This window comes from Drosophila ananassae, chromosome 2R (genome assembly GCF_017639315.1).
Source record: "Drosophila ananassae strain 14024-0371.13 chromosome 2R, ASM1763931v2, whole genome shotgun sequence".
In the NCBI taxonomy this organism is placed as follows: Eukaryota; Metazoa; Arthropoda; class Insecta; order Diptera; family Drosophilidae; genus Drosophila; species Drosophila ananassae.
In genome coordinates this window covers 10,646,947-10,658,165 of record NC_057928.1, presented here as the reverse complement: position 1 = coordinate 10,658,165, position 11,219 = coordinate 10,646,947, and the positions used below count along the sequence as shown (strand labels likewise).

Sequence of the window (11,219 nt, the reverse complement as noted above, 5' to 3'; positions counted from 1 at the left end):
ATTGTTCTGTTTTATTATATTTATTGCACTTTTTAATTTGAAAAAAATGTGGATTTTTTAGTGTGTTTTTGGGGATAAATCATATCCACTGTCTGGCAACACTGGCGATGTTTTTTACAAATACAAATACAAAAGAAAATAAGCCATCACCGAGCGAAATTGTGTTTTGTGCAGAGTGCAAAGGGTAAATATCGCCCACTCATTTGAAAAAAGCAACCGAAAGTGCAAGGATACGGATTTGTGCGAATAGAAGAAAAAAATTCTCCGTTGTTGTCGTCGCCGTGTCATTGTCTTGTGATCCCCCAAAAAGAAAGTCGTAAAACATAGAAAACTAGCTGGGGAGAGGAGTCTCACACACACACACACACACTCAACACTCCCAAACACACACACACACACAGCGAACACAACCCACAAACACACAAAGCCAACTGCAGTGAAGCAACAAAAGAACAACAACAAACACCTCAGGAGAGAGTCATTGCAGTGGAGCAGGTGAGCAGAGGGAGCAAGTGAGTGGGTGAATGGGAGTGGGAATGGGAATGGAATGGGGGTCGCCACATATCGGGAGTTCCTTGGTGGGCTTCTAAGATATTAAATATTAGATATTAGATGTAGAAACCCATTAAATGTGATTCCTTGCTAACAAACCGTTTCATTGATAACGCTTCTATTTGATTCGTTGAATTTCTGGGATTTTTGATAAGTGTCTCTTGTGCCGGTCCGCGATTAGTCATGGCCCCAGGGCCGTACAGTGCCGGTCAAAAGAGTGGCACTAGCTCTGTGGAATTTGTTCCATTTTGGCTAAAACTACAACCATTTGCTGGAAATTTCAGTCGAAAATAGCCATACTACAATTTTGACGTCAGCTGGGGGGCGGGGCGTTGGCCGACTGGCCGATCCAAAGGTGGAACAGGTTTGTGCTGCAAGGGGATGGGGCGGGGGGAGGTCAGTGAGAGCGGGGGGCGCGGTGGCGTATGAGTAATGAATGGAGTTTCGCACATTTCGGGCCCCCGTCGGATGTCTGTAGTTATTTGTCCGAGCAGCGTAGAGTGCCACAAATGAAATCTAATCACATTTCTGACTCGTTATCACAGGCACGCACACCAGCACACCATCCAGCACACCATCCAGCACCCAGTACCCAGTAGTAGCACACGAGTCCAGATACAGATACATATGGGCATATACACTCTCATCCATGTAATAAACGCCCGCATGCACCCGACAGATGCAGTGGCCAGTGGCAGTGGCAGGGGAGGTGGCAGCGATCAAGTGGCACAGTGGGCTCTGCCCGGCGACCAGTGACCTTCGCTTTAACCCTCTGCACCTGATGGGAGAAAAACATCCCGCTGCGATAACTGTAAACCAAAAGCAAACAAGTTATCTGCCAGCAGTTTCTGACTGAAATTCTCAAAAGAATTTCATCAAATTTAAGATTAAAAAGTATTTCATTGAAGCTCTTTTATGTTCTAGTTCTGGAAATCCACAACCCAGAGCTGATAAGCTATAGAGAGTGACTTGGAGTGCGAACTTCCCTGTATTGTTGTGACGAAACTACAGCACTTGACTATCAAGTTTTTTTGCAAAACAAACAGAGTTCAGTGATTGAGGAGCTTCGATACTGACGCACTTTGCTTAGCAGAGACATGCTAAGTGCTCGCCCATAGTCCACGCCAAACAGCCTCGTGGATGTGGAATATTTTATCCGGTTCTAATGGCATTTGGATTCAGTTAGCCCCGATCAGTTCCAGCCTGCATATCAATCGGAGAGCTTCAGTCTTTTTTTCAGATCGAGCGCTTCTGGGCACGTTCATTGAACCGCTCCGAGTTCGTCAAGGCTCTCTGCCTTCGCCTCTGAAACAAAGTGAATCGCAACTCGTTAAGCATACTGTTTGTTTTGATACACATACCAGTGTACTTTTATTTTTTGGCAATAAGACGGCGACTCTTTGCCGAAAGTCAAGTGCAAAAAAAAAAAAAACACAAAGAAAGCACAGCCCAGGCTGTCGTTCTCCCCGTCTGGCATTCAATTTGCTCAAGTTCAGGCCACCGCCATGGCGACATTGCGACCGAGGAAGACCGACAGCCACCCCCAGCCAGTCGCCTCCGTCAGTGTGCCTCCAATCCCGGTATCGTGACTCTTGCACTTCATTTGCGTTGGTTTTGCTTTTTTTTTTTTGTCTCTGCTCTCTGTCCTATTGCGCGACATTTAATTAAATTATTTCGCCTTCTTATCCGGCGGCGGCTGGCCAAATGAAAACAAACAAATAAGCAAAACAATGGCAGTTCGTCGCTCTATCCCTTTTTCTGACTGATGACGACTTGAAGACTGGTTCCAGACGGGTTTATCACCGTGGAGTTACAGTTCCCAGCCGGCTTCTCGGCGGAGTTGGCCAAAATATGTGTGTCAAGTCCCATTCCGCTACCATGATTCTCCAGTTATTAACCGGTTAAATCGGCTCTTTGAATTCTTTTCATTATCTACCAGACAGTGTGGCTTCGATATTGATAATTTTTATTGGTTTATGGTTGAATTATTTCTATTTTTACATATTTTTTACACAATTTATAACTATAATTATTCAGTTTATGATTGCTTTAAAAAGTTCTTTGAAGAGAGCCCTATTTTTTATCTAATTTTCACCAACGTCATTAGGAAATCTTTATTGCACTTGGCTATCTGCTTTGTTAATCAGTTAAGGCCATTTGTTTTGGCCAGATGTATGTACTCTTAGCCGCACTTTCTCTACTATTCTTTTGTTCGAGCCACAATCGATAACAATTTGATTATCTTGTGTGCATTTTATGCTTTTATAAATAGATCTTCGCCCCGACAAAGGAAGCGGCAAGAAAATCAATTCATTTGCTATATTTTTTCACGTCGTGGCTGCCATTTAATGCATAATAGAGCTTGGCCTGAACATTTGCATATCCAGACACGGACGCGGACACGGGCCAGTGTCTGTCCAGTGCCCTCTGCTGTTGTCTTCCACCTTGGTTATTTTGCATTTTTGCGGCTTCTTTGGGCCTGTCATGGGTTAAGTTCAGGCAGATGTTATACTCTATAGGATGGTTCTACTCTTACCGGAAGGAGTTCTCACTTCCAGCACCTTTTCTGAAACATATTTTATGCAAATACTACCTTCTAAGTGTTTATATTTTAGCTTTTTTTTTAGTTTCTTTAGTTTTTCAGTGAATGGCAGTGTCGTCTTGAACCAGCACTCTTTGCTTTTTGCTTCTGTTTGCCTTTGTTTGCCCGCAAATTGAATTATTTCTACCTTGGAACTGGGACTGGAACTGGGTCTGGAACTGGGCCCGGCTTAAGTCCTCTTTAATTTCTGTGTTCTATTTTTAAAGTATGCTTTCACTCTTTGGTTGAGTTCGTCAAACTATTATTCAAACAATAATCGAGTGCGCCAACTCGACACCCAACTATATATAACTCTATATGTATATCTGTATATGTAATACTATGTATTTTGATTGTATTTATCTTGTATCTCATACTTAGCTTGCTTTGGAGCACTTAAACAGCAATAAACATAAACAGAAAACGAAATAATATACAAATCTTTAGCTTTCTCCACCACAAGTTCAAAGTTTCTGAATAAAAAAATAATAAAAAGCAAAGTCAAACGCAAAAACAAACCAAAAGTAAGTCTCAATGTTAACTCATATAACTTCAAATTTATTTTCCAAATCAATGTATTCTCAACAAAAAAAAAAACACAAAAAAATAAAGACAAATAGGGATAATTTTTGATTTCGAATCGAACTCTGACACACAGCACATCAAGCAGCAGCACAGAGCAGCGAAGATTTAACGAAACACCTTTTGAAACACCGGATCCCCTTCTATTTTCACCCGTTTGTGTTTGTTTTTGTTTCCGTTCCGATCCCTAGACATATTATAACACAGAAAACACAATAGACTCGGTATTAACTTCAAAAAATTCACAAAAATTTTCCAAAATACAAATCCAAAATTAATGAAAACCTGAAAAAGCGGAATTTTTCGAAAGCAGAAAGTTAAACCACCGAACAAAACTATCCCTACCACCACAGTCCTAAATCCTAAATCCCAAATCCTACAAAATACGTTCCCGCCAAAGAGCCGGATCGAGAAGCTATAGCCATGTTAAGAATTCTTTGTATTTTTTCTGTCACGCAGTGAGAAAGCAAAAGGACGATATGCAGGTCAATGTCGCGGGTCTACGTAGAAACATCAAAAACCTTGCGCACAACTACTCGGATGCCCAGGTGAGTCTTTCATTACATAACTATGACATCAAGCCCTAATTATTCATCTCCACGAAGGTCAAAGTGCGCGAGGCCACCTCTAATGATCCATGGGGCCCGTCGGCCGCCATCATGGGCGAGATTGCAGATCTCACCCACAACGTGGTGGCCTTCTCGGAGATCATGCAGATGATATGGAAGCGACTCAACGACCACGGCAAGAACTGGCGACACGTCTACAAGGCACTCATCCTACTGGAGTACCTGATCAAGACCGGATCGGAGAAGGTGGCCCAGCAGTGCAAGGAGAACATCTTCGCCATCCAGACACTGCGCGACTTTGTCTACTTCGAGGAGGGCAAGGACCAGGGCACCCACGTCCGCGAGAAGGCCAAGCAGCTGGTCAACCTGCTGAAGGACGACGAGCGGCTGAAGAACGAGCGGGTGAAAGCTTTGAAGGCCAAGGAGAGATTCGCCCAGCATCCGAGTGGCTTCGGCAGCGATGGCTACATAGACGGGCCGTCGCAAAGGGACTTGCCGCCCGGCTGGCAAGAGGAGCCGCCCAAATCCGTGTCTGAGCTGGAAATGGTGCGCCCCCAGACTGCCGGAGAGGAGGAGCTGCAGCTCCAGCTGGCCATGGCCATGTCGCGCGAGGAGGCCGAGCAGGAGGAGGCCAAGCGGCGCAGCGACGATGTGCGACTGCAGCTGGCTCTCAGCCAGAGTGAGCAGGACTTCAAGTAAGTTTTCCCAAAAATATAAGTGCCCTAATAATACCCCTTCACTCTTTAGGGACGGAAGTGGACGACCGATACCTGCGCCTGCCAAGAGGGAGGAGCCACAGAGTCATCTAATGGACCTGCTGGACATTTCGCTGGGTGCCACGAGCATCTCGAGTCCACCGCTGGGCGCTGCAGGCGGCGCTCCGGCGGGCGTCATCGATCCTTGGGCTACGTCCGCTCCTAGAGCTCCTAGCCAGCTGTCGGATCCTTGGTCAGGCACCTCCTCGCCTCAGGTGGATCCCTGGCATCCGTCTGCCGCCCCACGCACCATTATGAGCGCCGGAGTACCTATGAACGCTCCGCCCGGTGCCAACGATGCCTGGGGAGTGCGAACTCAGTCGCCGTCTGTGGCATCGGGCTCCTCCACCGAGGGATGGCTGCAGAGTAACGGCAACGCCAACCAGAACGGACGGGGACCGACGCCTGCCGGTGCCCCTGTTGAAGCCATTGGGTGGTTAGCCAAAACAAATGCTCCTGGCGCTCTGGGAGCTGCGCCAGTCAACAATGGAACGAACAACGGCAGCGCGTCTGGAGATCCTTGGCTAGCAGAGGCAGCGAGTGGAGGAGCGGCTGCTATCGCTCCCGCGGATCCCTGGGCTGGAGGTGGCGCGCAAGCAGGAGCCGCAGCGTTGGATGATCCTTGGAAGGCCCTGGGCACGGGCGCCGTTAAGGTGGGCAAGATAGAAGTGGATTTAATTATAAGTTATAAAGTGAATCAATGACATCAACCTGTTTTGTACTCCTTCGTAGAAACCTTCTCCTGAATTTGACGAGTTCGACCTGATCACCAACCGCAACAAGAGTGAGCTTAGCAACTACAACGCCTCCAACAACAACAATGGTGGGTTTCTATCATCGGCATTTGCTCAAGCCGAGCTTATCGTATTCGAAACTATTTTTAGCCTCTCTCCTCGACGATATGGACCCGCTGTCGACGAACTACGGAAACGGAACCGGAACCGGAATTAGCTCAGTGCATCCGTCGACGGGAGCCACGGCTAAGAAACCGCTTAAGGACCCGCACTCCTTCCTCGGCGAGAACTCTGCGCTGGTCAACTTGGACAATCTGATTAAGCCGGCTGGAGCACAGACGCAAGCGGGCACCGCACCGGCCTACAATCCCTTCAGCGACACCGTGATACCACCCAAGACAAATCTATTCCAGCAACAGCAGCCAGCCGTAAGGATATTCTAGGACATTCTTTGGAAGATTATAGAACTATTTGAATTCCATTGCAGGTGCCGTCCATTAATCAGCTGAAACAACAGGCGCCCTTCGCGGTGAACATGAACCAGGATCCCTGGGCTCCTGTCATGGGTGGCGTGAGTGCGACCAACCAGGTGAGTTGCTATACGATTCTAGTCCGAATTGGAGATGGAGTGCGTCCGCGGTTTAGGGAATAACTTCGTACTTGTACCTTATATTACTTTTACTTATTTTTTGAGGGTTGGCTCTCTAATGATTATCGGTTCTCTTTATTTACTTTCCTCAACTCTATCGTATCGTTTCACGTGTGCATTTTGTCTACCTTTTTGTTGTCATTTCTTTCGATGAGAAACTATTGCATGCCAACCCCGAATTCCCAGCCAAATCTTCCGCACCCAGTGCGTCCAACTAGCCTCAATTTGGGGCCCTCGTCTGCGTCTGCGGGTGAATTTGAGCTTCTAAGTGCGTTTAGTAATCCCATCATTCCCTCCTCCGCCATGAATCCCCGCCCACAGCCAGGTTCTCAGGTCTACAACTATCCGTATGCCAGCAGTGATGCCAACATCAACAATAACAACGGCATCAGCAGCAATATCAATAGCAATATCAACACCACCACCAACAGAGTGCACGAGTTTGTGAGTCCGAGTCCAGGAATCGATAGCATCCGCAACATGGACATTTTCAGCGACCGTTCCTATTTCAATAGTCCCACAGCGCCGGCTGATGACAATTTGTTCTACTCGGGCGGCAGCGATAACAATAACTTTGGCCAGACCCACAGAAACTACGGAGCTTCCGGTCTCTATTCAAGCTATGCTGCCTCCTACAGCAGCGCCCTATCTGACTCGTTGGCCGAAACGCCTGGCGTGAGCGTTGCTCCCATTGGCTTTGTGCCCGATCCTGTCCAGAGTTTTGGCCCAACGTCCTCGTCGGCTGCTCACTGCAAGCTGGAAGTGAGTCTGTTGCCGTCAAAGTTGCAGTTGCTGCCTTGAAACAATACTTCCCCAGCCAAAATTTGACTTTTCTTTTACTTTGTTTGCTTGTGTTTCTTCGTTTAATTGTTTGATTTTAATTCTTAGTTTATATTTTACCTCATTTCCAAGTATGAACACCACAAACTGCTAGACGGAGAAAGGAGCACAGGAAGCTGTGCTAGTTAGAGAGCTTCCTTGGCTCCTTCTCCAGGAAATACGTACGCATCTTAACCAGAAGCTGCTTTGCCAATTCAAGTTGATCCATAACATTTTCTAATTGTAGCCAACAATGGAGGCTTGGACGCTTAAATAAAACACAAACAATATGCAATAAATGCAAATGGGTAAAATGATTTTTGAATGTGCATGCCCTGCTATCTAACTCTTAGACTTCCTCCTAACAAAACTAACCAATATGTAACCCGAACACTCGTAGTTCTTAACATGGCTGTTAGACTCTGCATGTAGTTTGCTTTTGGCCGACAAACTAGCTTTACTAAAATACAATAATTAAATTATAACTAATGTATGCCCTACGATTCTTACAGCAAAACAACAACATGCCGTGGATCAAACCGGAAGCAGCCACCAATCCGTTTTTGTCGTAAACTGGAGCCGGATAAAACAGCAGGTTCAGAAGCAGCATCAGCAGCAGTAACAGCAGAGGGAACAACGACTAATCAAGACCTGGCTGGTGTATGGAGCTGTCCAGTAACGTTAGAGAAATAGAAAGCAGCAACAGAGAAGAGAAACAGCAACCGCAACCGCAACCAATTTTAGCTCTATATAACTGCGAGGAAATATGAATTAATTAATAAATTATGTGTAAGGAAGTATTATTAAACTGTAAAATATGTGATGTACGTGAAGGAGAAAGAAAGAGCCAAGATCCAGAGATAGGAAAGAACAAGTAGAAGCAGCTAGAACACCCGGCCCGAAGTTCGCGCGTATACAGCAGCTTACATTCGAACAGAACTTGAGTCTAACACATTTGCAATAACTAAACCATGTAAACAGCCCATAGGTTAGCATTAGGCAGCTCCAGCTCCGCTCAACTGACTTTGAAATTATTTTACCATACGATTCACGTTCTAATTCTACCAAAACACACTGTGCAACAACGCCTTTAAGTTGAGTGGACGCCTGGGGATCCAATTGGCAGTTCTTCTGTTATATGAGTTGAATCTTTATAGAGGCGATAACCAAAACAGCAAGCGGCAGTACGAAATCCGATTGAGTCCAAGCGAGAAAAACGAGAATTAAAACTAAAAAAATTGTTATATAGCTTTAAATATTGCATTGGTAACGAAAACAAAACAAAAAAATGTTAAAAACAAAGGATAAACCAATTTATGTGTGCTTGTAATTGTAAATTTTTAACTTTCTTTTTTGTAATATTTTGTGTGCGTGCATGTTGCAAAAAAAGAGGAAAACAAATTATTAAAATTAATGGCTTTTGGCTAAAAAAAAATCAATTTTTAAACACATTTGTACGATATTTTCGAGTTGACAGTTGATTTGTGTTTGTGCATTCGCTTTTGGTCCACCTTCAAGACACAATGCATACACGGGTTTGCTGTTGAACACTTTTTTAGCGATTAGTTTAAAATTTACAAAAGAAAACAGATCGAAATCCTTTGAAAAGAACACATATACAAAGAACAATATTTCGAGAGCAAAACGAAAACTATAATAAAGAAAAAGCGATGGTATACATTTAGGCTAGAATACGTAATGAATTGTAAGCGTAACTTAATGGTAACAAAATATACATATACAAAAATGAGAAACCGATGCTTAAGAGACTTTCTAGCAAGCATACTTATATATTATACACCCCAACCACTCCTATAACAGACACACAAGTTTTAAACATATTTTCATATTATTAAAATTTTATTTTAACTAAAAAAAACCAAACGAAAACGAAAACCAAACTGAGAAAATCGATGTAAAAGTCAGACCACTTTTGATGCTCTGCTCCCATTGCACAACAGCGAGACCTATGCCAAGTGCTAAGCATCAGGAGCATGAGGCTCATGAGTGGGCCAATGCCTGGAAGGCTCCACTTGACAGCCAGCGCCAGCATTCAACACTTTGTTGGGGCGCCAACAGGCCACCACCAGGCAGGGGCAGTCGACATCATCCAGGCAGAGGCAAGACACGATTATGTTAATTTCGGGGGCCGCAGAGTGCAGCATTAACGGAGCACGCCCACCGCATATGGCAGTGATATTTCGGTGAGCCATTCAACCATTCAGCCAGCTGGGATGGGATCGAAGTTGGGGATGCGAATGGGGATGTGGATGTGGAATGGATATGGATATGGATTGCTGGATGTGTTGCGCAAGTGGCTGGCAGCCGGCAGCCAGCAGCCAGCATCCAGCAGCCTGGCGGAGTCGCGTTTCGGTTTTGATATTTTGACATGCGCTGGGGGCTATCAGGAAACTTCGTTTAAATGAAATCAAAATGCACAAATACATAATTTACACAAATTTGCCGTCGAGCGGCGGTACAAGTTTATCGCCCGGCTTGGGCACGAAGCGGCTCTTCAGACGGTTGGCAAAACTGATGGGATTGTATAATGGATACGGGTGTATTCCAGGAAGAAGAGCGTAACCAACAGGTAGAATCGACTTCAGGTATAAGTTTGAATACCCTTGCAGATTTCATAAGGATCGGCCGAATCTCATATTTCGGCCATATAACTGAAGAATCGGAAATGACACAATTTTTAATGGTCTCAAACGATGGCTGTATCTTGTCCAATTTCCATCCGATTCTTGAGCGGAATACCTTAATCGATTTGTAGATAGATTCTCCATCATTCTGCATCAAAATCTAGGAACGAAATATTTTTTGGATTTTTTGAAAAATTTCCAGGGGGTCCCCTTCCAAAGTGATGAAAGATGCATGGAAGGACAATATGGCCCCCAACCATGGCTGTATCTTGTCCAATTTCCATCCGATTCTTAAGCGGAATACCTTAATCGATTTGTTGATAGATTCTCCATCATTCTGCTTCAAAATCTAGGAACGAAATATTTTTTGGATTTTTTGAAAAATTTCCAGGGGGTCCCCTTCCAAAGTGATGAAAGATGCATGGAAGGACAATATGGCCCCCAACGATGGCTGTATCTTGGCCAATTTCCATCCGATTCTTGAGCGGAATACCTTAATCGATTTGTAGATAGATTCTCCATCATTCTGCATCAAAATCTAGGAACGAAATATTTTTTGGATTTTTTGAAAAATTTCCAGGGGGTCCCCTTCCAAAGTGATGAAAGATGCATGGAAGGACAATATGGCCCCCAACTATGGCTGTATCTTGGCCAATTTCCATCCGATTCTTGAGCGGAATACCTTAATCGATTTGTAGATAGATTCTCCATCATTCTGCATCAAAATCTAGGAACGAAATATTTTTTGGATTTTTTGAAAAATTTCCAGGGGGTCCCCTTCCAAAGTGATGAAAGATGCATGGAAGGACAATATGGCCCCCAACGATGGCTGTATCTTGGCCAATTTCCATCCGATTCTTAAGCGGAATACCTTAATCGATTTGTAGATAGATTCTCCATCATTCTGCATCAAAATCTAGGAACGAAATATTTTTTGGATTTTTTGAAAAATTTCCAGGGGGTCCTCTTCCAAAGTGATGAAAGATGCATGGAAGGACAATATGGCCCCCAACCATGGCTGTATCTTGTCCAATTTCCATCCGATTCTTAAGCGGAATACCTTAATCGATTTGTTGATAGATTCTCCATCATTCTGCTTCAAAATCTAGGAACGAAATATTTTTTGGATTTTTTGAAAAATTTCCAGGGGGTCCCCTTCCAAAGTGATGAAAGATGCATGGAAGGACAATATGGCCCCCAACGATGGCTGTATCTTGGCCAATTTCCATCCGATTCTTGAGCGGAATACCTTAATCGATTTGTAGATAGATTCTCCATCATTCTGCATCAAAATCTAGGAACGAAATATTTTTTGGATTTTTTGAAAAATTTC

General features: G+C 44.4%; 1 protein-coding gene across 7 annotated transcripts; it reads left to right on the top strand.

Moving 5' to 3' along the window:
* The first annotated feature begins 84 nt into the window (after nt 1-84).
* Nucleotides 85-8,995, top strand: LOC6493520 (epsin-1). 7 transcript variants are annotated; one of them, XM_044714724.1, is made up of 10 exons: nt 85-495; nt 3,515-3,657; nt 4,175-4,263; nt 4,321-4,979; nt 5,032-5,692; nt 5,772-5,862; nt 5,924-6,201; nt 6,261-6,362; nt 6,609-7,184; nt 7,754-8,995. In XM_044714724.1, coding segments are annotated over exons 2-10 (2,517 nt in total). In that variant the 5' UTR covers nt 85-495; nt 3,515-3,656; the 3' UTR covers nt 7,814-8,995. The 7 variants fall into 7 exon arrangements, with proteins under 7 accessions (XP_044570659.1, XP_044570661.1, XP_014764425.1 ...); XM_044714726.1 differs by lacking the exon at nt 7,754-8,995 and adding an exon at nt 7,489-7,549 and having other exon boundaries at nt 6,744-7,184; XM_032453714.2 differs by having other exon boundaries at nt 86-495; nt 6,744-7,184.
* Nucleotides 8,996-11,219: the final 2,224 nt, after the last annotated feature.

Bases quoted from the DNA above. Each gene is read 5' to 3' on its own strand.
- LOC6493520 (XM_044714724.1), top strand. The intron at 5,693-5,771 runs GTGGGCAAGATA...ACTCCTTCGTAG, and splicing joins TGGGCACGGGCGCCGTTAAG to AAACCTTCTCCTGAATTTGA. The intron at 5,863-5,923 runs GTGGGTTTCTAT...AACTATTTTTAG, and splicing joins CGCCTCCAACAACAACAATG to CCTCTCTCCTCGACGATATG.